Raw genomic sequence first — 27128 nt, 5'->3', positions numbered from 1 at the left:
CCGAATAGGTCGCCACTATGCGAATATTCGATGTGCAATGTAAGTCTATGGGAAGCCCGAATAATTGCTATTTGGCAACTATTCGGATTTCCCATAGACTTAAGGCCCCATCACACACAGAGATAAATCTTTGGCTGATCTGTGGTTGCAGTGAAATCATGGACATATTGTTCCATTTATACACAGCCACAAACCTGGCACTGATTGTCCACAATTTCACTGCAACCACAGATCTGCCGCAGATTTATCTCTGTGTGTAAAGTGGCCTTTACATTGCGCATCGAATATTCGCAAATGGTCGAATAGCAGCGACCTATTTGGTGAATATGGGCGTTGCCGAATATTTGCGGTATTCGATCATCCCTAGTAACTACACCTACTCCTCAGTAGTCTCTGCACCAAGCAGCGAGAGATCTCATTTATTGCATGATCACACTGTTTAGCACAGAATTATGATTGATCAGATGTCCTGCCATCCACAACTCTAACAAAAATTGAGACCACTGCAAAATTTTCAGTTTTTCTGATTTTTCTCTTTATAGTATACTTTTGAGTCAAATGTAAATTGTTCTTTTATTCTATAAACTACTGACATGTCTCCGAATTTCCAAGCAATACATTTTGTATTTATTTTGTGAAAATGAGAAATGGTCAAAATAAAAAAGTTCATAATCATTTAGAAACAACAATACCAATGTTTTAACTTAGGAAGAGTTCAGAAATCAATATTTTGTGGAATAACCATGATTTCTAATTATCGCTTTCATGCGTCTTGGCATGCTTTCCACCAGTCTTTCACACTGCTTCTGGGTGACCTTATGCCACTCCTGGCGCAAAAATATAAGCAGTTCTTTTTTGTTTGATGACTGGTTTTTCCAGCAGGACAATGCGCCATGCCACACAGCTAGGTCAATCAATGTGTAAATGAAGGCCCACCACATCAAAACCCTGTCATGGCCAGCTCAATCTCCAGACCTGAACCCCATTGAAAACCTCTGGAATGTAATCAAGAGGAAGATGGATAGTCACAAGCCATCAAACAAAAAATAAATGCTTACATTTTTGCACCAGCAGTGGCATAAGGTCACCCAAAAGCAGTGTGAAAGACTAGTGGAAAGCATGCCAAGACGCATGAAAGCTGTAATTAAAGATCATGGTTATTCCACAAAATATTGATTTCTGAACTCTTCCTGAGGTAAAACATTAGAATTGTTGTTTCTAAATGATTATGAACTTGTTTTATTTGCATTATTTGAGATCTGAAAGCATTGCATTTTTTGTTATTTTGACCATTTCTCATTTTCAGAAAATAAATACAAAATTTTTTGCTTGGAAATTTGGAGACATGTTGCCAATAATTTTACTCAAATCTAATATATAAAGCTCAGTGTATGTGTGTATGTATACCATACTATGAAGAAAAAGACATGGATCGCACATCCCAAAAATACAATGATCTAAAGCCGCTAGGCAAAAAATTAAATAGAACATGAGGTTCTTTTGTTACCATTCTGATCAGATTGTATTAAGCCCACTGCCACGTCACGGCAAACCTCTTGAGTGGGTCCCTAACCTGACCTTTTTGTGCGGCACCGTGCACTGACCACCGCCGCAGCGACAAAGCGCGTGCCTCACAGCACCCATGCTGCAAGGCAAAGCCCCCAAGGCTCCAGGCCGCGCCGCCCCACTGACACCACACCACTACAACCGCAGCCACCACACAGCACCAGCACACAGTGAGAGGAGCTGTACACTCACCTCCCACTGGCTCCCATAAGTGGACTGGGAGCAAAAAGAAGGCTGACCCCTCTTGCAGTCTCCTGCTGATTAAAATCGCCTGTGCCAAATGGGGAGAGTGCAGATCCAAGCAAAAAAAGAGGGGGATAGAATGATATATACCATACTATGAAGAAAAAGACATGGATCGCACATCCCAAAAATACAATGATCTAAAGCCGCTAGGCAAAAAATTAAATAGAACATGAGGTTCTTTTGTTACCATTCTGATCAGATTGTATTAAGCCCACTGCCACGTCACGGCAAACCTCTTGAGTGGGTCCCTAACCTGACCTTTTTGTGCGGCACCGTGCACTGACCACCGCCGCAGCGACAAAGCGCCAGCAGGGTGGGCGAACTTGTTTTATTTGCATTATTTGAGATCTGAAAGCATTGCATTTTTTGTTATTTTGACCATTTCTCATTTTCAGAAAATAAATACAAAATTTTTTGCTTGGAAATTTGGAGACATGTTGCCAATAATTTTACTCAAATCTAATATATAAAGCTCAGTGTATGTGTGTATGTATGTATGTATGTGTGTCCGCTAAAGGAATTTGCACCGTCGCATTTACAATCACGAAATTTTGCACAGACTCCTCATGTGACTCAGGGAACATCATAGACTATGTTTTGACGGGAAAATTTAACACCGCGCTTTACAGTTAGGCGGGCTTTGCACACTACAACATCGCAGGTGCGATGTCTGTGGGGTCAAATCGAAAGTGACGCACTGTGACGGGGTGTGCAGCAGAGCAAGGAGAGACAACAGGCCGAGGATGATCCAACAGGTTTACTAACAGGAATACAGGAACAGCACACGACCAGTCCAAATAAAACAGATTCGGGGGCACCTCCCGATAATCCAAAGTGCCAGATCACGACGTAATAGTCCTTTTCAGAGTCCCAGAAATCCCACACAATCCACTGGACGGCGAGATCTGTCCGCAGAATCAGATCTCGCTCCCTTCCTCTTCAAAACTCAGCTCCCAACTAACTGCTCTAACATGTTCTTCTCTCCTGGGATCAGTCCCTTAGGTGGGCACACCTCCCCCTGGCCATTTGATGCATGAATGGACTTTAGACTGCTGGCTCTGTTCTGTTTACCAAGTTGTAGATTGGAGAAGTCCCATGCTGAGAAGAACAATATATATGTGCAACCCCCACCAAATCAATGACAATAGCTACTGCTGAAGCCTGATTGCAATATGATACAGGCTGGGGGGGGTATGGTCACTTACATCCCAAGACATAGTATTACAGCAAATACAGTGAGAAGGCAAAACACATCATGACACGCACATCCGGCGTCGCAGTCGATATTGTAGTGTGCAAATCCTTTTTGATACGATTAACGAGCACAAAAGCGTCATCGTATCATCGGTGTAGGGTCCGACATTTCCATAAAGCCGGTGCAGCGACAGGTACAATGTTGTTCCTCGTTCCAGCAGGCAGCACACATCGCTGTGTGTGAAGCCGCAGGAGCGAGGAACATCTCCTACCTGCATCCCGGCTGCTATGCGGAAGGAAGAAGGTGGGCGGGATGTTTACATCCTGCTCATCTCTGCCCCTCCGCTGCTGTTGGCCGCCTGCCGTATGACGTCGTTGTGACGCCGCACGACCCGCCCCCTTAGGAAGGAGGCGGGTCGCCGGCCAGAGCGACGTCGCATGGCAGGTGATTGGATGTGAAGCCGGCGTAGCGATAATGTTCGCTACGCCAGCAATCACAAGATATCGCTGCTGCGACGGGGGCGGGGACTATCGCACTCTACATCGCAGCATCGGCTTGCGATGTCGCAGCGTGCAAAGTACCCCATACTCTCTAAAATCCTGCTTTCATTAAACTGAATGGAGGTGGGAGCTACAGGCTATTATTAATAGCAACTGTCAGTGGTTGCTATAGGAACGAAATAAACTGTTAGTATAAGAAGCTTATGTGTGAGGTAATATGAGGTCGGTGGGGAGAAGCATAGAGACAGCCCGGGAAAGAGACAGCCCGGGAAAGAGACAAAGCCAGCCGGGGAAAAAGACAAAGCCAGCCGGGGAAAAAGACAAAGCCAGCCGGGGAAAAAGACAAAGCCAGCCGGGGAAAAAGACAAAGACACACATATGGAGACAGACACACAGAAACAGACAGACTGGGAGAGAGACAGAGACAGGTACTATCCCGGGCAACACCCGGGTCCTACAGCTAGTATGCCTATAAAGTGAAAAATTAGAAAAACTGACAATTTTGCAGTGACCAGAGCTGCACAAGATGGCAGTGCGCTTCTAGCAAATTTTAGTAACAGAAAAACAAGGTTTTAGATTGATCCTGACCATCGAATCAGTCAATATCTATCTGCGTAAAGTAAATAAACATTTATAAGTATTTTTTATTTAATACAATGTAATTTTCTTTATCGTTCCTTTGGGAGACCCAGACCATGGGTGTTTAGCTTCTGCCTCCGGAGGACACTCAAAGTACTACACTTAAAAGTGTAGCTCCTCCCTCTGAGCTTATACACCCCCTGGTAGCCAGTCCTAGCCAGTTTATCGCTTTCTGTTCAGGAGGTCATACATCCACACATGCATTCTCATCTGATTAATCCTACAATAAACTCATAGTATATATACTCAAAGAAATATTCAAAAAATATTTTCCAAGTGGATTCAATATCAATTTTATTATTTTTGTATTTTTTTGTTTTTTATATTTTTTGGATACACAAAGTGCAAAAAGTGCAGCATAAAAACACCATACGTTTGGGTAAACAGAAAAAACAGGACAGTGCGACCCAAGCAACAGGCAATAATCAGAACAATTCGTATAATGATCTTATATGCAGCATTCACAAGGCAATAAATATATGTACATATAGCGGTACCCAGGGATGTGTAACCCCAGATTAAAGTGCTTATTTATAGTGCTATTAGTCAAATGACATATTTCATATTATTGCACCTCAATCATATTGTACATATCATACTCTGTGCAATATAACATACAAAAAAGCATTAATTTGGATACAGCGCTTAGCTATAGTATGCGTGTAGCTAGTATAAAAATATTGCACATTTCCCATATAAATATATGTACATATAGCGGCACCCAGGGATATGTAACCATAGATTAAAGTGCTTATTTATAGTGCTGTTAGTCAGATGACGTATTTCATATTATTGCACCTCAATCATATTGCACATATCCCACCATATGCAACATAACACATGTACAAAAAATTGCTTTGGATATGATGAAAAATATTAACATTTGTGCCAAGCCTCCCGGTCTAGTCATAATAACTGCTCATAGTTACAATATGGGGAGTTTAACCCCTCGAAAAGCCACCTCAGGTCGATATGCCAGGTCTCAGGTCGCACTGCCCCGCACCCCAACGCGTTTCGCCGGAGCTTCGTCCGGAGGTGCAGGGGCAGTGAAAGCCGGTTCCATAAATACCTTGTTCCTAATGTGCTTGCAGCAGTAATGGCGCGCGCCGTCCAGTCACTTCCGCATTCCCTGACGCGGCCGGTGTCCAGGAAGTCCATCCCGCGCATGCGCGTGGGACCGGACAACCATTGGACGCCGGGCACGAAACAGAAGGGGGCCGTAACCTGGACAACGCGCGCGCGCTCGCTGAGCACAGAGGATCCGGATGCCATTTTAAGTATGGGCAAATAACAGGGCAAGCGCTCGTAGTATATCTTAATATACAGGATCTTACTGTGTTTTAGACAGCACTTAATACATAACAGCCATAACATAAGTATGTTTCATTATTGTGAATCTCAGTCTATTATTCGCTCTCCAGGCCCTCCAGATTTGATCCAAAACAGCAAATTCGGATTGTTGTAAGTTGGGAACCAGTGATTAAATTCTACAAAGATACAAAATTTAAAACAAATTAAAAACAGAGATTAAAAAACTCGGACTGAGGTATGCAGTACAGTATTGGCCAAACATCCACAAAGTCGTGAACTACCTATATTTCAAAAAGGGCCTGAAGCTCACCATATCATTGAGCCCTTTAGGTTTGATAGTATCTAGAATGGTAATCCAGCGGATTTCCTTCTGGGCCAAGTTGTTTTTAAGATCACCCCCTCTTATTCCAAGATGAACTTTATCAATTCCCCTAAATTTTAACAATCTCCAGTTGCAGTTATGCTTTTCTCTGAAATGTTTTGGGATATTTTTCAACATGTCAATATCTTCATCTTTCTTCAGCTTGGTAGCGCTCTTAATATCCCGAATGTGCTCCAAGATCCTAGTCCTAAATTCCCTTGACGTCAAACCGACGTATATCAAGCCACAAGGGCAAACTGCCCAATAAACAATGCCCGAGGACCGACAATTTATGAAGTGTAATATTTTGTATGTCTTTGTTCTTGAGGAATCATAAAATTCAAAACTTCTCTCCACCTGCGTACAAGCACTACAATCCCCACATGAATAACAACCCCATCTGGGGCCTCTATCAACCCCAAGAAAATATTTTTGAGGAGATGGTATATAGTGGCTTCGCACTATTAGGTCCCTGATTGTTTTAGAGCGCTTCGGTGTAATAGCTGGTCTGGGGGTCAGTACTGTAGCCAGATCACCATCGGACAACAAAATAGGCCAGTACTTCTCCAAGATGGTTGACATTTCCCGCCATTGAGCATGGTAAGGAGTTATATATCTCACCTTGTTGTCCTGCCCTCTCTGCGTTGGTCTCAAAAGTTGCTCTCTCATGCTTTTTTGTGCCCGTAAGTATCCATCCTCTATTACTTCCGTTCTATAGTGACGAGAATGAAAACGTTTTTTTAGATCAGATGCTTGTACTTCAAACAGTTCATTTGAGGAGCATATACGTTTCGCCCTCATAAACTGACCTGTTGGAATGGCCCTAATCGTTTGTGCTGGGTGAGAAGATTTTGCACTCAACAGTGCATTAACAGCGGTTTCTTTGCGGTGAATAACAGTTGTTAAATTCCCATTATCATCCTTGGTGATCCTGACATCAAGATAGTCGATACTTCTATTACTAAAAACATAAGTAAATTTGATGTTATCCTCATTGTTATTTAGATTTTCCATGAACCTCTCCAAATGGTGGACCCCCCCCCCTCCCATATGAAAAATACATCATCTATAAACCTTAGCCATAGATGAACTGTACCAGAAAATTCAGATGAAAATTGAATGGACCGCTCCCACCAACCCAGGAAAAGGTTTGCAAATGAGGGCGCACAAGACGCCCCCATTGCAGTACCCCTCTCCTGGAGGTAGTAGCGGTCCTTAAACAAAAAATAGTTGTGTGTTAAAACAAATCTGAGTAATTGCAAAAGGAGGTCCACCATTTGGTTGTCCATGTTAGAGGATCTCAAATAGAATTCAACTGCCGAGATACCTGCCTCATGTGCTATTGATGTATATAATGACTGTACGTCAGCCGTTACCATCAGCATATTTTCACCTATCCTGATATCATATATCCTATTGAGAAACTCAGTTGAGTCCCGGATATGCGATGGCAACGTGCTGACAAATGGCTTAAGGTAATGGTCCAGGAACTGACAAACAGGCTCACATAAGCTTCTATTGCCTGACACTATCGGTCTCCCAGGTGGTTGTAGGGGGTCTTTGTGAATCTTGGGAAGGAAATAAATAGTGGGAGTGACTGGTAGTTCTGATAGAAGGCCTTCTGCCACAGATTTAGGAATGACATTATTATCAACAGCTGTTAATATAATCTCCTGTAATTCCTTCTGAAATTTATAGGTAGGATTTGTATCCATTCAACTGTAACACAATTTATTATTTAGCTGTTTAAAAGCTTCCCTCTCATAGGCCTCAGTGGACCAGATCACTATATTTCCCCCTTTGTCCGCCTGCTTTATGACAACGTCCTTCATCTGCCTCAGTTCATTTAACGCAATTCTCTGTTTTTTGTTCAAGTTGTCATGTGAGCGCCTAGACGGCAACCTCCTAAATTCCTGAACTACCATTTTAACAAACATGTCAGTTGCCGGACAAGCGGACAAAGGGGGAAAGGCATCTGATTTTTTCTTAATAAATGAGTGGAAATTCTCTATCTGGCCCGATTCCTGTTCAGCTAACAGTGACTCAAGAATCTCTATAGCCTCCCGTTCTTCCCTAGAAAATTCAGACAACATGTCAGTGTTCTTCCTAGCAAAATACTTCTTGTACATTAATTTCCTGCCAAAAAGTTGTATGTCCTTGATTCCAGTGAACAAATCAAAGTTTGCCACTGGAGCAAAGGACAAACCCAGCTCCAAAACTTGCGTCTGTTCATGTGTTAATATTTTATCCGTTAAATTGATTACCTTCAATTTGTCTTTCTGATGGTAATCCTCCCTTCTCCAATTATTCTGTTTCTGTCGCCTCTTGGCAGAATTCCGAGTGGTCACTCCTCCCCTAGTTGGATATTCTTCATCAATCCTCCGTTCACCCATCTTGGGGGCTACATATCCTTCATTAGAGGATACAGATCCAGAAGTAGAAGGTATTGTTGACCTGGATATTGATCTTGTAAAATTACGTTTTTGATGATACCATCTAAAGACCGTACCATTCTGATAATCTGCCAGATCACGTTGGTACTTACTCATCTTTTTTTGTTTAATATCCGTTTCCCACAGATCAAGTTCAGTTGCAAGATCCTTGTCAAATGCATTCCATGCTTCTTTACTCAACTTCTGCTTCAACTCTGCATCAATAACCTCTATTTCTTTCTCAAGCTCCTCGAGCCGCCTTTTATCTGCTCCAATCAACAGCTCAATCATAGTGCGTGAGCATAGTTTACACGCATCCTCCCACCTTGTTCTGAAATTATCATCCTCCACTGCAAATGAAGGGAATATTTGGACACGCAAACCTCTGGGGGTAATCTCTTTACTTAGGTATTGCTCCAACGCTGCTTTGTTCCACCACGTTTTCATACGTTTAAAAAGATAATTCTTAAGCTTGACCTGTAGTTCACGACATTGTGTGGGTGGCGACCCCTGTGCACCTGCATTCACCTCACCACCGAACACCTCTGCAAGTTGTGTAGCCCAATTCACATCTCGACTCCTGTAGTCCATATTCGGACCTAAATTCACCAAAACTAGAAACAAAGACCTCAGAATTAGAATTAGTAGATCCATACTGTCTTTATAACATTATTATTTCTATACTACGGTTCCCAAACCTTACATTAATCCTACAATAAACTCATAGTATATATACTCAAAGAAATATTCAAAAAATATTTTCCAAGTGGATTCAATATCAATTTTATTATTTTTGTATTTTTTTGTTTTTTATATTTTTTGGATACACAAAGTGCAAAAAGTGCAGCATAAAAACACCATACGTTTGGGTAAACAGAAAAAACAGGACAGTGCGACCCAAGCAACAGGCAATAATCAGAACAATTCGTATAATGATCTTATATGCAGCATTCACAAGGCAATAAATATATGTACATATAGCGGTACCCAGGGATGTGTAACCCCAGATTAAAGTGCTTATTTATAGTGCTATTAGTCAAATGACATATTTCATATTATTGCACCTCAATCATATTGTACATATCATACTCTGTGCAATATAACATACAAAAAAGCATTAATTTGGATACAGCGCTTAGCTATAGTATGCGTGTAGCTAGTATAAAAATATTGCACATTTCCCATATAAATATATGTACATATAGCGGCACCCAGGGATATGTAACCATAGATTAAAGTGCTTATTTATAGTGCTGTTAGTCAGATGACATATTTCATATTATTGCACCTCAATCATATTGCACATATCCCACCATATGCAACATAACACATGTACAAAAAATTGCTTTGGATATGATGAAAAATATTAACATTTGTGCCAAGCCTCCTGGTCTAGTCATAATAACTGCTCATAGTTACAATATGGGGAGTTTAACCCCTCGAAAAGCCACCTCAGGTCGATATGCCAGGTCTCAGTCCGAGTTTTTTAATCTCTGTTTTTAATTTGTTTTAAATTTTGTATCTTTGTAGAATTTAATCACTGGTTCCCAACTTACAACAATCCGAATTTGCTGTTTTGGATCAAATCTGGAGGGCCTGGAGAGCGAATAATAGACTGAGATTCACAATAATGAAACATACTTATGTTATGGCTGTTATGTATTAAGTGCTGTCTAAAACACAGTAAGATCCTGTATATTAAGATATACTACGAGCGCTTGCCCTGTTATTTGCCCATACTTAAAATGGCATCCGGATCCTCTGTGCTCAGCGAGCGCGCGCGCGTTGTCCAGGTTACGGCCCCCTTCTGTTTCGTGCCCGGCGTCCAATGGTTGTCCGGTCCCACACGCATGCGCGGGATGAACTTCCTGGACGCCGGCCGCGTCGGGGAATGCGGAAGTGACTGGACGGCGCGCGCCATTACTGCTGCAAGCACATTAGGAACAAGGTATTTATGGAACCGGCTTTCACTGCCCCTGCACCTCCGGACGAAGCTCCGGCGAAACGCGTTGGGGTGCGGGGCAGTGCGACCTGAGACCTGGCATATCGACCTGAGGTGGCTTTTCGAGGGGTTAAACTCCCCATATTGTAACTATGAGCAGTTATTATGACTAGACCGGGAGGCTTGGCACAAATGTTAATATTTTTCATCATATCCAAAGCAATTTTTTGTACATGTGTTATGTTGCATATGGTGGGATATGTGCAATATGATTGAGGTGCAATAATATGAAATATGTCATCTGACTAACAGCACTATAAATAAGCACTTTAATCTATGGTTACATATCCCTGGGTGCCGCTATATGTACATATATTTATATGGGAAATGTGCAATATTTTTATACTAGCTACACGCATACTATAGCTAAGCGCTGTATCCAAATTAATGCTTTTTTGTATGTTATATTGCACAGAGTATGATATGTACAATATGATTGAGGTGCAATAATATGAAATATGTCATTTGACTAATAGCACTATAAATAAGCACTTTAATCTGGGGTTACACATCCCTGGGTACCGCTATATGTACATATATTTATTGCCTTGTGAATGCTGCATATAAGATCATTATACGAATTGTTCTGATTATTGCCTGTTGCTTGGGTCGCACTGTCCTGTTTTTTCTGTTTACCCAAACGTATGGTGTTTTTATGCTGCACTTTTTGCACTTTGTGTATCCAAAAAATATAAAAAACAAAAAAATACAAAAATAATAAAATTGATATTGAATCCACTTGGAAAATATTTTTTGAATATTTCTTTGAGTATATATACTATGAGTTTATTGTAGGATTAATGTAAGGTTTGGGAACCGTAGTATAGAAATAATAATGTTATAAAGACAGTATGGATCTACTAATTCTAATTCTGAGGTCTTTGATTCTCATCTGATTGTTTGACTCTTGGAAAGAGTTTGAAGAAAAGCGGGTCCATGTCTGGACTCCCGGCATGTCCCTTCTCACCCCACTGTGTCGGCGGTGTTGTTAAGGTTGATTTACAAGGCTGAAGCCTTACATGCCGCGCTCCTTCACCATCCTTGCTGGGCTCTGGCTTGAAGTGAGAGCCAGCACGGTCTCCATGCCTGGCAGGAGTCCGGTCTCCATCCGCAGCCCCTTGAGGATTCTGTTGGACCGGAGCACTCATCCCCAGGGACATGGCCCTGCGTCTCAGCAGCTAAGTACCTGAGACGTTTATGTTGGGGGTCCCGGTTCTTTATTGTAAGGGGAGAGTATGCTGTATGTGATTGTTTTTAACTTTTCCGGCGGGTTCTCCAGCTTTTGCCTGAGAACCGCGCCGATGGTGCCTGCTTGTCGGTCTCGCCGCTTAAATTTAGGCCCCGGCTTCGCCGGAGGCCTAGTTTCGTTTTCCTGCCCTCGCATGTCACTCATGCAGAGGGACAGGTTCGACTCCTCCCGGCGGCCGTTCTACACAGGGGAGGGACACTCCCCACTGCTGGGGCATCCCTCCTTCCCGGCAGGTCTCTATAGCCCTCCAGTTCCCGCTCTTTTATAGGAACGCCCCTAGTCCTGCCCCCTCTCTTATTTCTCAGGCAGAGTTCACTCTGCTCTGGGACATCCTGCATTCTGCATCTCTGCTGAGGTGCTGTGCTCTGGGGGACCGGGCTTCGGGATCTGGAGGGCACACAACACCGCGCTCAGCGGTCTGGTAAGCCACAGCCGGTCTCCGGTGTTGGACCTCTGTATATTCTCCCTGGGGTTCATTCTCTGCAAAGCCCCCACTCCAGCAGCATGTCTCACACAAGGAGCAAGGCTCCAAAGCTTTATTCTGCATGCACTGCATGTAAGCTCCTGCTGCCTGAGCCGAGCATTTATCCACACTGTGATGGTTGCTCTAACTTGACGGTGCCACAGCCTGGAGTCTCACCCCCAGTGGTCTCTCAGGCTGCTGCTGCACCTGTGATTGAACCCCCGGCCTGGGTAGAGTCCTTTTCTAGGTCCATATCCCAGTCATTTGCTGAGTCCATGGGACTTTTGTCCAGGACTTTGATGAATATGCATCAGCCCCCCTCTCAGGGTGCCTCTAATACTCTTGACAGAGGATTCCTATCCTCTGACCTCCGTCCATCAGAGCTCACGGAGGATTCATCATCTGATCCCAGACCCCGGCCTTCTAAGAGAAGGCGCAGGGTTTCCTCCCCCTCCCCATCCCACGGCTCTGTCTCAAGAGCTGACTCAAGATGAGGAGGATGCCCTCACTGGGGGCTCGGAGGCTATGTATCCCATCGATTTCTCTGAGGGTGACTCAGATCTTAGTGATTTGATTGCTTCTATTAATTCTGTGCTGGATCTCAATCCGCCAGTATCAGAGGAGCAACTCTCTTTGGCAGAAAAACATCAGTTTACCTCGCCTAAGAGAGTGAAGAGTGTGTTCTTTAACCACTCTAGTTTCCAGACCGCTGTGACCAAACCCAGGGCCTGCCCTGACAAACGCTTTCCAAAGCGTGGTTCTGATGACTGGTTTCCATTTCCACCTGAGGTGGTCAAGGAGTGGTCTCACTCCCCAAAGGTAGACCCTCCCGTGTCTAGGCTATCAGCCCGGACCGTTGTGTCGGTGTCTGACGGCACCTCACTTAAGGATTCCACTGACCGTCAGATTGACCTTCTGGCCAAATCTGTGTACGAAGCTGCGGGGGCCGCGTTTTCCCCGACTTTTGCAGCACTGTGGGCTCTCAAAGCCATCTCTGCTTCTCTAGAGGAGATGCATTACCTCACCAAGGAATCTATGCCTGAGATGGTTACCTTAACTGCTCAGGCTTCAGCCTTTTCATCCTATGCCATGTCTGCCATGCTAGAGGCTGCTCACCGCACTGCGGTGGCTTCAGCTAATTCTCTTGTTATCCGCAGGATTTTGTGGCTTCGAGAGTGGAAGGCAGATGCTTCTTCCAAGAAGTTTCTTGCTGGGCTCCCTTTTGCTGGTTCACGGCTGTTTGGTGAACAGCTGGATGAAATCATTAAAGAAGCTACTGGCGGGAAGAGTACTCTCATGCCACAAACTAAGACCAGGAAACCCGCCCAGTGTAGGAATCAATCGAGGTTTCGTTCCTCCAACTGGTCATCCTCTAAGCCTTCCGCCTCGTCCGCTAACTCAGCCAAGGATCAGAAATCCAACTGGCGCCGAAAAGCGCGTCCGCAGAAGACCGCAGGAGGTTCTGCCACTAAGGCAGCTTCCTCATGACTCTCTGCCCGCTTCAGCCACGTCCTTAGTCGGTGGCAGGCTCTCCCACTTTGGCGACGCTTGGTTAAATCAGGTCTCCGATCAGTGGGTGAGAGACATCATATCTCACGGCTACAGGATAGAATTCTCTTCCAGCCCGCCAAACAGATGTTTTCTCTCAACTCCCCCCTGCTCCAAGGCCGCCGCCTTCTCGCAGGCCGTGGCGTCCTTGCAGGCAAACGGAGTGATTTGTCCCAGTTCCCGCTCAGGAACGGTTCAGAGGTTTTTACTCCAATCTCTTCCTAGTTCCAAAAAAGGACGGTACCTTCCGGCCCATCCTGGATCTCAAGCTTCTCAACAAGCATGTCCGGGTGCAGCATTTTCGCATGGAGTCTCTGCGATCAGTCATTGCCTCTATGACCCAAGGGGAGTTCTTGGCGTCCATCGACATCAGAGATGCCTATCTACATGTGCCAATCGCAGTGTCACATCAGCGTTGGTTACGTTTTGCGATAGGAGAATCATTTCCAATTCGTGGCTCTCCCCTTCGGGTTAGCCACGGCCCCTCGGGTATTCACCAAGGTCATGGCGGCAGTGATTGCGGTCCTGCACCTCCAGGGGTTAGCAGTGCTTCCTTATCTGGACGACCTTCTGGTCAAGGGTCCATCCAGCGCAGACTGTCAGCGGAGTGTTTCGCTCACTCTCGCCACCCTAGCCCAATTCGGGTGGATTGTCAATCTTCCCAAATCCACTCTGACTCCGACCCAGAGTCTCACGTACCTAGGGATGCAGTTCGAGACTTTGCCGGCACTTGTGAAGTTGCCCTTAATCAAACAGCAGTCTCTCCGGCTAGCGGTGCGCTCTCTGCTGAGGCCCCGCCGTTATTCCCTCAGGCGCCTGATGCAGGTGCTGGGTCAAATGGTGGCTTCCATGGAGGCGGTTCCCTTTGCCCAGTTCCATCTGCGTCCTCTGCAGCTGGACATTCTCCGCTGTTGGGACAAGCGGCCTTGCTCCTTACAGACGTTAGTGGCTCTGTCGCCACGGACCAGGACCTCTCTTCAGTGGTGGCTTCGACCCCTCTCCGTGTCCCAAGGGCGCTCCTTCCTGGCTCCGTCCTGGGTGATTCTCACCACGGATGCCAGCCTATCCGGCTGGGGAGCAGTACATCTCCACCACAGAATTCAGGGCACTTGGACTCCGTCCGAGTCAGCCCTTTCAATCAATGTGCTGGAAACCAGAGCTGTGCTTCTAGCTCTCCTAGCCTTTCACCACCTGTTGGCGGGCAGCACATTCGAGTCCAGTCAGACAACGCGACAGCGGTAGCCTACATCAATCACCAAGGCGGGACACGCAGCCGCCTAACAATGTTGGAGGTCCAACGCATTCTTCAATGAGCGGAGGACTCCAAGTCCACCATATCCGCAGTCCACATCCCTGGCGTAGAAAACTGGGAGGCAGATTATCTCAGCCGTCAATCCGTGGACGGTGGCGAGTGGTCTCTGCACCCGGCAGTGTTTCAGTCAATCTGCCGCAGGTGGGGCACTCCGGACGTGGACCTAATGGCATCCCGTCACAACAACAAGGTTCCGGTTTACGTGGCTCGCTCCCACGATCCTCAGGCCTTCGCCGCGGACGCTCTGGTTCAAGACTGGTCCCAGTTTTGTCTGTCCTACGTGTTTCCCCCTTTAGCTCTCTTGCCCAGAGTCCTGCGCAAGATCAGAATGGAGGGCCGTCGAGTCATCCTCATTGCACCGGACTGGCCCAGGCGAGCTTGGTATCCGGACCTGCTCCAACTGTCCGTGGAGATGCCGTGGCATCTTCCGGACCGTCCAGACCTGCTCTCGCCAGGTCCGTTTTTCCGCCCGAATTCTGCGTCACTCAAATTGACGGCGTGGCTCTTGAGTCCTGGATTTCTTCGTCGCTCCATTGGGAGACCCAGACGATTGGGTGTATAGCTACTGCCTCCGGAGGCCACACAAAGCATTACACTAAAAAGTGTAAGGCCCCTCCCCTTCTGGCTATACACCCCCAGTGGGATCACTGGCTCACCAGTTTTCGGCTTTGTGCGAAGGAGGTCAGACATCCACGCATAGCTCCACTGTTTAGTCAGCAGTAGCTGCTGACTATATCGGATGGAAGAAAAGAGGGCCCATATGGGGCCCCCAGCATGCTCCCTTCTCACCCCACTGGTGGTTTGTAAGGTTGAGGTACCTATTGCTGGTACGGCGGCTGGAGCCCACATGCTGTTTTCCTTCCCCATCCCCCTGAGGGGCTCTGAGGAAGTGGGATCTTACCGGCCCCAAAGCCCTGAGGCCGGGCTCCATCCACAGACCCATTGAACCTGCTGGATGTGGAGCGGGAGTGCCGTTCAGGGACATGGCCCTGCACCATTCAGGTACTCTGTGTCCCCGTACACACAGGCACAGCACACTCCAGACTTGCTGGGTGTGCTAGTACGCCGGGGACAGTAAAGGGTTACAGTCACTGCAGCCTAGCTGAGTGACTTTATTATTGGGAACTACCGCGCCGGACGCTCCGGGAGCGGCGGCGCGGCTGGGACTTGTAGTGCGCCGGGGACTTAGCGCCGACCGCGCTTTTACGGCGGCGGCGCTTATAAATCCAGTCCCCGGCTTTTGCGGCCTAGCTCCGCTTCGTTCCCGCCCCCACCCTGTCAATCAGGGTAGGGGAGAGACGCTGTACAATCAACAGCGCCGAGGGCTGGAGCCTTATTTACATGCTCCAGCCCTCTCACTGGACACAGTGGGACGCCGGTTTCCCGCTCTGACTTGGGGCACGCCCACGGCCCGCCCCTACTCACACGAGCTGGAGAAGGACGCCGGCAGCCATTCCTGCAGTCCGAGCTGAGAGAACGGACTCTGGGCAACCAGGCACAGGACTAGGGCGACCACACACCCGCTTATAGGCGGGCGGTAAGCGGCACCTGAAGTGCTGACACTAAATACCGCAGATTGTCCATTTGTATTTTATGCTTACACTGCATAGGTCGCTATTTTTGGCTATATGCCCTCTTAGATGGCGACACATCAGCAGCAGGAAAGCATGGGTGCTAAGGCACAGGCTTTCTATGCTGCTTGTATTGCACGTACTGAAGTGTTCATGTGTATTTATGCTGGTATGCTATACACTGCACTGTACGGTCGCTAGTCTTGGCTATATTCGCCATAGAATGGCTAGACTACAGCAGCAGAAAAGCAAGGGTGTTGAGGCACAGGTTTTTTTCTATGCTGCTTGTATTGCAGGTGTTGCAGTGTTCATTTGTACTTATGCTTGTATGCTATACATTGCACTGTATGGTCGCTATTCTGGGCCATATTCCCCTAGATGGCTAGACAACAGCAGCAAAAAAGCAAGGGTGCCAAGGCACAGGCTTTCTATGCTGCTTGTACTGCATGGGCTGCAGTGTTCATTTGTACTTTATGCTTGTATGCTATACATTGCACTGTACGGTCGCCATTCTTGGCTCTATAAGTCGGCAGCAGCATATAAGCAACACAGGCTTTCGATGCTGTTTTTACTGCATGTGATACTGTTCCACGGCACTGAACCCCATTGTGTGCAATGCTCCCCTGTAGCACTTGGTCAGCCGGGGTCTCTACTTGACGTGGCCAAAAGAACCACCTCTCAACCCTGTCCAAGGACAGGGACGGAGTTGCAATGGGATAGAGACTTGCAGTCCGGACAGGCCATGGGCAATCTGGAGCATTGCTCCCTGGCCACCCTCATTTGGAATAAAATCGGTGCTCCGGGGGGGGTCCCAGGAAGACTCTCTGTATGATGAGGCAGACGTAGCTCATCAGGACTTTGATCCTGACACCGCTCTCACTCCGGATACACCGGATGGTGACGCCATAAGGAATGATCCTATAGCGTCCATCAATGGAATGTTGGATCTTTCTCCCTCAGCTCCCCCAGCGGAGGAGTCAGCTTCACAGCAGGAGAAGTCCCATTTCAGTAGCTCAAACGTATATTGAGTATTGTTCTGGCCACGCTGACTTCAGAGAAGCAGTCCAGGAACACCACGCTTCCCAGATAAGCGTTTTCTCCAAACGTATTAAGGATACACGTTATCTCTTTCCCCCTGACGTGGTCAAGCGTTGGACCCAGGGTCCAAAGGTGGATTCTCCAATCTCCAGGCTTGCGGCTAGAGCCACAGTTGCAGTGGAGATGGGACTTCACTTAAAGATGCCATTGACAGACAGATGGACTCTGGTTGAAATCTGTCTATGAGGCTATCGGCGTGTCGGTTGCTCCGGCATTCACAGCCGTATGGGCACCCTAAGCTTTTCAGCTGTTCTTGCGCAGCTGGTCTTGAGCACATGTACATCTGTGCCGCAGGGGCGTCCGTAACCTCGCAATGTCTGCATTGCGACTTACCCTATTAATGCTGTCCTGGAAGGACAGTCGAGGTTTCGGTCCTTCCCAGGCTCGGGCAGGTCCCTATTGTCCTCGTCCAAAAGGGTTGAAAAGCCTCAGAGGGGCTCAGCTTCCGGCCGGGCTCAATCACGCCCAAGGAAGGCAGCCGGAGGAACCGCTACCAAGGCGGTCTCCTCATGACTCTCAGCTCTCTCATCTCTCCGCATCCGCGGTTGATGGCAGACTCGCTCGCCTTTGGCGACATTTAGCTGCCACAGGTCACAGACCGGTGGGTGAGGGACAGTGTGCCCACGTGCACAGGACAGAGTTCTGTTCTCGTCCTCCGACTCGATTCTTCAGAACGTCCCCACCTCCCCACCGAGCCGATGCTCTTCTGCAGGCAGAAGGAGTGGTAATCCCTGTTCCTCTTCAGGAACAAGACACGGTTTTCCTCCAATCTGGTTGTGGTGCCAAAAAAGGATGGCTCTTTCCGTTCCGTTCTGGACCTAAAACTGCTCAACAAGCACGTGGAGGCCAGGCGGTTCCGGATGATACCCTCCGCTCCGTCATTGCCTCAATGTCTCAAGGAAATTTCCTAGCATCAATAGACATCAAAGATGCTTATCTCCACGTGCCGATTGCTACAGAGCACCAATGTTTTTCTACGTTTCGTGATAGGAAACGACCATCTTCAGTTCGTAGCTCTGCCATTTGGGCTGGCGACAGCCCCACGGGTGTTCGCCAAGGTCATGACGGCAGTGGTAGCAGTCTTGCACTCACAGGGACACTCTGTGATCCCTTACTTGGACGATCTACTTGTCAAGGCACCCTCTCAAGAGGCATGCCAACTCAGCCTGAATGTTGCACTGGAGACTCTCCAGGCGTTCGGGTGGATCATCAACTTCTCAAAGTCAAACCTGTCACGACCCAATCACTAACGTATCTTGGCATGGAGTTTCATACCCTCTCAGCGATAGTGAAGCTTCCGCTGGACAAGCAGCGGTCACTACAGACTGGGGTGCAGACTCTCCTTCAAGGTCAGTCGCACTCCTTACGACGCCTCATGCACTTCCTCGGGAAGATGGTGGCGGCAATGGAGGCGGTTCCGTTTGCGCAGTTTCATCTGCGTCCACTTCAATGGGACATTCTCCGCCAATGAGACGGGAAGTCAACATCCCTGTACAGGAAAGTATCCCTTTCACAGACGGCAAGGACTCTCTGCAATGGTGGCTTCTTCCCACCTCATTATCACAGGGAAGATCCTTCCTACCACCGTCTTGGGCGGTGGTCACGACAGACGCGAGTCTGTCAGGGTGGGGAGCAGTTTTTCTCCACCACAGGGCTCAGGGTACGTGGACTCAGCAGGAGTCCACCCTTCAGATCAATGTTCTGGTAATCAGAGCAGTGTATCTTGCCCTACTAGCCTTCCAGCAGTGGCTGGAAGGAAAGCAGATCCGAATTCAGTCGGACAACTCCACAGCGGTGGCATACATCAATCACCAAGGAGGGACACGCAGTCGGCAAGCCTTCCAGGAAGTCCGGCGGATTCTGATGTGGGTGGAAGCCACGGCCTCCACCATATCCGCAGTTCACATCCCCGGCGTAGAAAACTGGGAAGCAGACTTCCTCAGTCGCCAGGGCATGGACGCAGGGGAATGGTCCCTTCACCCGGACGTGTTTCAGGAAATCTGTCGCCGCTGGGGAAGGCCGGACGTCGACCTAATGGCGTCCCGGCACAACAACGAAGGTCCCAACCTTCATGGCACGGTCTCGCGATCAAAGAGCGCTGGCGGCAGACGCCCTAGTGCAAGATTGGTCGCAGTTCCGGCTCCCTTGTGTTTCCACCTCTGGCACTCTTGCCCAGAGTGCTACGCAAGATCAGATCCGATTGCAGCCGCGTCATACTCGTCGCCCCAGACTGGCCGAGGAGGGCGTGGTATCCGGATCTGTGGCAGCTCACGGTCGGCCAACCGTGGGCACTACCAGACCGACCAGACTTACTGTCCCAAGGGCCGTTTTTCCATCGGAATTCTGCGGCCCTGAACCTGACTGTGTGGCCATTGAGTCCTGGATCCTAGCGTCTTCAGGATTATTCCACGGGGTCGTTGCCACCATGAGACAGGCTAGGAAGCCCACGTCCGCTAAGAACCACAGAACGTGGAGGATATTCTTATCCTGGTGCTCTGCTCAGGGAGTGTCTCCCTGGCCATTTGCATTGCCTACCTTTCTTTCTTTCCTGCAATCTGGGTTAGAAAAAGGTTTGTCGCTCGGCTCCCTTAAAGGTCAGGTCTCGGCGCTATCCGTCTTTTTTCAGAGGCGTTTGGCACGCCTTCCTAAGGTGCGCACGTTCCTACAGGGGGTTTGCCATATCGTACCCCCGTACAAGCGGCCGTTAGATCCATGGGATCTGAACAGGGTACTAGTTGCCCTCCAGAAGCCGCCCTTCGAGCCTCTGAGGGAGGTTTCACTTTCCAGACTATCACAGAAAGTGGCTTTTCTGGTAGCGATCACATCTCTTCGGAGAGTGTCTGAGCTGGCAGCGCTGTCATCCAAGACTTCCTTCCTGGTCTTCCACCAGGACAAGGTAGTGCTGCGCCCCATTCAGGAGTTTCTCCCGAAGGTGGTATCCTCTTTTCATCTTAATCAGGATATCTCCTTGCCTTCGTTTTGTCCTCATACAGTTCATCGGTATGAGAAGGATTTACATTTGTTAGATCTGGTGAGAGCACTCAGAATCTACATTTCCCGCACGGCGCCCTTGCGCCGTTCGGATGCACTCTTTGTCCTTGTCGCTGGTAAGCGCAAAGGGTCGCAGGCTTCTAAGGCCGCCCTGGCTCGATGGATCAAAGAACCAATTCTTGAAGCCTACCGTTCTGCTGGGCTTCCGGTTCCATCAGGGCTGAAGGCCCATTCAACCAGAGCCGTGGGTGCGTCCTGGGCATTACGACACCAGGCTACGGCTCAACAGGTGTGCCAGGCAGCTACCTGGTCGAGTCTGCACACTTTCACCAAACATTATCAGGTGCATACCTATGCTTCGGCGGACGCCAGCCTAGGTTGAAGAGTCCTGCAGGCGGCAGTTGCCTCCCCGTAGGGGAGGGCTGTCTTCGCAGCTCTAACATAAGGTATTTCTTTACCCACCCAGGGACAGCTTTTGGACGTCCCAATCGTCTGGGTCTCCCAATGGAGCGACGAAGAAGAAGGGAATTTTGTTACTTACCGTAAATTCCTTTTCTTCTAGCTCCTATTGGGAGACCCAGCGCCCGCCCTGTTGTCCTTCGGGATTTTTGGGTTGTTTCGGGTACACATGTTGTTCATGTTGAACGGTTTTTCAGTTCTCCGATGTTACTCGGAGTGAATTTGTTTAAACCAGTTATTGGCTTTCCTCCTTCTTGCTTTTGCACTAAAACTGGTGAGCCAGTGATCCCACTGGGGGTGTATAGCCAGAAGGGGAGGGGCCTTACACTTTTTAGTGTAATGCTTTGTGTGGCCTCCGGAGGCAGTAGCTATACACCCAATCGTCTGGGTCTCCCAATAGGAGCTAGAAGAAAAGGAATTTACGGTAAGTAACAAAATTCCCTTCTTTGACGGCTTCTGGTATTCCTCGTGAAGTCATCTCCACTATGACTCGGGCCCGTAAGTCTTCTTCCGTCAAGATCTATCACAGGACTTGGAAAATTTTCCTGTCCTGGTGTCGCTCTTTCGGCCATTCTCCTTGGCCATTTTCGTTGCCGACCCTTCTGTCTTTTTTACAATCCAGTCTGCAGCTAGGACTGTCCCTCAACTCTCTCAAGGGACAAGTCTCAGCTCTATCAGTGCTGTTCCAGCGGCGTCTCGCCTGGCTGGCTCAGATCCGCAACTTCATGCAAGGTGCGTCTCACATCATTCCGCCTTATCGGCGGCTCTTGGATCCCTGGGATCTTAACTTTGTCCTCACGGTATTGCAGAAACCCCCCTTTGAGCCTCTTAGGGAGGTTTCTTTGTATCATCTTTCTCAAAAGGTGGCCTTTCTAGTTGCCATAACTTCTCTCAGGAGAGTCTCTGATTTGGCTGCGCTCTCCTCGGAGTCACCTTTTTTGGTTTTTCACCAAGACAAGGTAGTTCTCCGTCCGACCCCGGACTTTCTTCCTAAGGTGGTCTCTCCCTTCCACCTTAACCAGGATATTTCCTTGCCTTCCTTCTGTCCGGCCCCTGTTCATCGCTTTGAGAAAGCGCTGCATACTCTAGATCTGGTGCGTGCTCTCCGGATTAATGTGGCTCGCACCGCTGCGCTTAGGCGGTGCACCTCTCTTTTTGTGCTAACCACAGGGCGGCGCAAGGGTCTCTCTGCTTCTAAGCCGACCTTGGCCCGTTGGATTAGATCGACCATTTCGGACGCCTACCAGAGTACTCAGGTGCCTCCCCCGCCGGGGATCAAAGCACACTCGACCAGAGCTGTCGGTGCCTCTTGGGCTTTTAGGCACCAGGCTACGGCTCAACAAGTCTGTCAGGCTGCCACTTGGACTAGCCTGCATACCTTTTCGAAGCACTACCAAGTGCATGCTCATGCTTCGGCAGATGCGAGCTTGGGCAGACGCATCCTTCAGGCGGCTGTCGCCCACTTGTGAAGTTAGGCTCCGCCTACTTCTTAGTTTTTTCTGTTTATTCCCACCCAGGGACAGCTTTGGAACGTCCCATGGTCTGGGTCTCCCAAAGGATCGATAAAGAAAAAGAGAATTTTGTTACTTACCGTAAATTCTTTTTCTTATAGTTCCGTATTGGGAGACCCAGCACCCTCCCTGTTGCCTGTTGGCAATTTTCTTGTTCCGTGTGTTATCACCGGCTGTTGTCATGGACAGAGTCTCCGGTTGTTCCGGTTCTTACTCTGGTCTACTTGTGGGTGGCTATTCTCCTTCAGCTTTTGCACTAAACTGGCTGGGTCTGCTCACCAGGGGGTGTATAAGCTCAGAGGGAGGAGCTACACTTTTAAGTGTAGTACTTTGTGTGTCCTCCGGAGGCAGAAGCTAAACACCCATGGTCTGGGTCTCCCAATACGGAACTATAAGAAAAAGAATTTACGGTAAGTAACAAAATTCTCTTTTTTAGTGATAGGTCTTCTTTAAGTAATTGACTTTAGTAAATTGGGAAGAACTAGACAGTTTACGATATTTTATGTTTACCATAAACTTGTTGTGTAGTTCATGAAGGTCTAGCTTCATAACCATACATATATAAAATATATGTTCCTGTGTTTCTATTGTTTGGCCTAAAATTAACCTACTATTTCTCTATTCCACATTTTCTTTTATATCTTTTTTGAACTCTTTGGTTAAAAGAAATACAGGGTACCATACAACCACTGTAAGTTTTATAAGCCTACATTTGGCTAGTTCTTTTAATCCTAAAGACTTTGAATGGAGAGCCACTAGGCATGTTCAAAATCTAACACCATATAAACCAGAGGAAGGGAACCCAATCCTCCTGATTGGTGGGGGCCCTTACATGTCATACACATCACCTATCCTCTCAATATTGAGAGAGCCCCAGTCAGTGATTCATCATGGGCAATGTGTGTGCTGTGCTTTTAGATGTGTTTATGATATTTTTGATTCTTGGTTATGGAGCTATTATATTGTTATCCTGATTTCAGATGTGAGTCTCTGGAGCTGAAACAGAAAGTTCCAGTTGGAGTACTTAAAAAAGACATTGTTTCACAAGAAGACAAGAAAAAAACTCTAAGTGAAAAGATCCAAAAACAACAAGACAAGCTAGACTCCCTGCAGGTAATAAATAGTAAATCCAAATGTAATGAATAATCAAGAATTGCTTAAATAACTATTCCCTATTGTAACGTGATAATGACAAATTGCTCGAGTGAAGTTTACCAATGGGATTTTCCTACAAAAAACCTTGATCACGTAACCACAGGATAGGTTATAAATGTCTGGTAACTGGGTACTACACTGCTGAGATCCGACTAATCACCATTATGTCGGTCACAATCCCATATTCGTACTTGTTGTGGTCCTCTTAACTAAGATAGCTGAGTATTTTTGGGGGTTATGCACAACCATGCTGCTTCATATATTGTGACTGCAGTGAGGAGAAACGGTGGTTCAGTACCTTGTTCTCACGATCAGTGTGGCCTCCAGCTATAAGACATGTATCCGCTATCTCTTTGTGGAAACACGTCTTAAGATAATTTGTTACATTTTCTTTTTGTAGCGTAACCTTTTACTAAATTAATTGCAGAAAATATCCACTGTTCGTTCAAGTGCGGACTTGAAGAAACTGCCCTTGGAAGTTAGCACTCGCCCCACAGAGGTGAGTATCTGTCCCCTTTGTGTCTTGCTTTTATAAGTCTCTTAACCGTTTTTGACACTGATTTTCTTGGTAGACGCCAGTTCCTGCAAGTCGACCATTGAGGCCAAGATCTCCACCTCTTCCTGCAGTCTTGAAAGAAGTTGTTAAACCTCCACCTACACGAATTAGCAGCACAGTTAAACGGACCGAAACAAAACGAACTGCAGTATTGAACGCTGACCGGGCTAGTTCCTCCAAATCGTCAACCCCAGCATCTGTGAAATCTTCATCCCCAGCTACTGTGAAATCGTCATCCCCAGCTACCGTGAAATCGTCTTCCCCAGCTACCGTGAAAGCTAGTCACACTGCCAAGACTCTTAGCAGAATAACGTCTATTGTAAAAACTTCACAGTCACATTCAAAACCTGCTTCACTACAAACGGCTAAATCCTCCAAATCTATACCGACACCACCAGCCTTGAAGAACTCTAAGACCTTAGTAACAAAGAGACCAGCTCCAAGCAAAAGCCCTATGGTGAGGAATGATTTATCCACTTTTATGGAGGGAAAAGGGAAGGGTATCTGTCTGATATGTAATTTTTTACATTTTAAATAATCGAGGAGCTTTCTTTTTCCTACTAATTACTTGGGTCTTACTTTTCCTGGGATCACAGTTCTCATAGTATCCTAAGAGGCACTAGCAGAAAAGAAGGGAATTTTGTTACTTACCGTAAATTCCTTTTCTTCTAGCTCCTATTGGGAGACCCAGACGATTGGGTGTATAGCACTGCCTCCGGAGGCCACACAAAGCAATTACACTAAAAAGTGTAAGGCCCCTCCCCTTCTGGCTATACACCCCCAGTGGGATCACTGGCTCACCAGTTTTAGTGCAAAAGCAAGAAGGAGGAAAGCCAATAACTGGTTTAAACAAATTCACTCCGAAGTAACGTCGGAGAACTGAAAACCATTCAACATAAACAACATGTGTACCCGAAAAACAACCAAAAATCCCGAAGGACAACAGGGCGGGTGCTGGGTCTCCCAATAGGAGCTAGAAGAAAAGGAATTTACGGTAAGTAACAAAATTCCCTTCTTCTTCGGCGCTCCATTGGGAGACCCAGACGATTGGGACGTCCAAAAGCTGTCCCTGGGTGGGTAAAGAAATACCTCATGTTAGAGCTGCAAAGACAGCCCTCCCCTACGGGGAGGCAACTGCCGCCTGCAGGACTCTTCTACCTAGGCTGGCGTCCGCCGAAGCATAGGTATGCACCTGATAATGTTTGGTGAAAGTGTGCAGACTCGACCAGGTAGCTGCCTGGCACACCTGTTGAGCCGTAGCCTGGTGTCGTAATGCCCAGGACGCACCCACGGCTCTGGTAGAATGGGCCTTCAGCCCTGATGGAACCGGAAGCCCAGCAGAACGGTAGGCTTCAAGAATTGGTTCTTTGATCCATCGAGCCAGGGTGGCTTTGGAAGCCTGCGACCCTTTGCGCTTACCAGCGACAAGGACAAAGAGTGCATCCGAGCGGCGCAGGGGCGCCGTACGGGAAATGTAGATTCTGAGTGCTCTCACCAGATCCAACAAATGTAAATCCTTTTCATACCGATGAACTGCATGCGGATAAAAGGAAGGCAAGGAGATATCCTGATTAAGATGAAAAGAGGATACCACCTTAGGGAGAAACTCCTGAATGGGGCGCAGCACTACCTTGTCCTGGTGGAACACCAGGAAAGGAGCCTTGGATGACAGCGCCGCTAGTTCGGACACTCTCCGAAGAGACGTGACCGCTACCAGAAAGGCCACTTTCTGTGAGAGTCGAGAAAGTGACACATCCCTCAGAGGCTCGAAGGGCGGCTTCTGGAGAGCAACCAGGACCTTGTTTAGATCCCACGGATCTAACGGCCGCCTGTACGGAGGTACGATATGACAAACCCCCTGCAGGAACGTGCGCACCTGAGAAAGTCGTGCTAGACGCTTCTGAAAAAACACGGATAGTGCCGAGACTTGCCCTTTAAGGGAGCCGAGCGACAAGCCCTTTTCCAACCCAGATTGCAGGAAGGAAAGAAAGACAGGTAACGCGAATGGCCAGGGAGATACTCCTTGTGCAGAGCACCAGGATAAGAAAATCTTCCACGTTCTGTGGTAGATCTTAGCAGAAGTGGACTTCCTAGCCTGTCTCATGGTGGCCACGACCCCTTGGGATAATCCTGAAGACGCTAGGATCCAGGACTCAATGGCCACACAGTCAGGTTCAGGGCCGCAGAATTCCGATGGAAAAACGGCCCTTGGGACAGTAAGTCTGGACGGTCTGGTAGTGCCCACGGTTGGCCGACCGTGAGATGCCACAGATCCGGGTACCACGACCTCCTCGGCCAGTCTGGGGCGACGAGTATGACGCGGCCGCAATCGGATCCGATCTTGCGTAACACTCTGGGCAAAAGTGCCAGAGGTGGAAACACATAAGGGAGCCGGAACTGCGACCAATCTTGCACTAAGGCGTCTGCCGCCAGAGCTCTTTGATCGCGAGACCGCGCTATGAAGGTCGGGACCTTGTTGTTGTGCCGAGACGCCATTAGGTCGACGTCCGGCACCCCCCAGCGGCGGCAGATTTCCTGAAACACGTCCGGGTGAAGGGACCATTCCCCTGCGTCCATGCCCTGGCGACTGAGGAAGTCTGCTTCCCAGTTTTCTACGCCCGGGATGTGAACTGTTGATATGGTGGATGCTCTTTCCTCTACCCACATCAGAATCCGCCTGACTTCCCGGAAGGCTTGCCGACTGCGTGTCCCTCCTTGGTGGTTGATGTATGCCACCGCTGTGGAGTTGTCCGACTGAATTCGGATCTGCTTTCCTTCCAGCCACTGCTGGAAGGCTAATAGGGCAAGATACACTGCCCTGATCTCCAGAACATTGATCTGAAGGGTGGACTCCTGCTGAGTCCACGTCCCTTGAGCCCTGTGGTGGAGAAAAACTGCTCCCCACCCTGACAGACTCGCGTCTGTCGTGACCACTGCCCAGGATGGGGGCAGGAATGATCTTC

The 27128-nt window shown here is 47.9% G+C and overlaps 1 protein-coding gene across 5 annotated transcripts in view; it reads left to right on the top strand.

Moving 5' to 3' along the window:
* The window catches only part of MORC2 (MORC family CW-type zinc finger 2), a 384344-nt gene that overhangs the window by 272993 nt on the left and 84223 nt on the right, over positions 1 to 27128 (top strand). For all 5 annotated transcript variants that reach the window (XM_075319941.1, XM_075319943.1, XM_075319945.1 and 2 more), the window contains 3 exons: positions 23435 to 23567; positions 24037 to 24108; positions 24182 to 24622. In XM_075319941.1, the coding sequence (XP_075176056.1) occupies positions 23435 to 23567; positions 24037 to 24108; positions 24182 to 24622 (646 nt within the window). The remainder of the gene's footprint in view (positions 1 to 23434; positions 23568 to 24036; positions 24109 to 24181; positions 24623 to 27128) is intronic.

The sequence above is a fragment of the Anomaloglossus baeobatrachus genome, chromosome 1, assembly GCF_048569485.1.
Source record: "Anomaloglossus baeobatrachus isolate aAnoBae1 chromosome 1, aAnoBae1.hap1, whole genome shotgun sequence".
Taxonomy (NCBI): domain Eukaryota; kingdom Metazoa; phylum Chordata; class Amphibia; order Anura; family Aromobatidae; genus Anomaloglossus; species Anomaloglossus baeobatrachus.
Note: the sequence above shows the minus strand (reverse complement) of the source record. Positions and strands in the feature narration are given on the sequence as shown.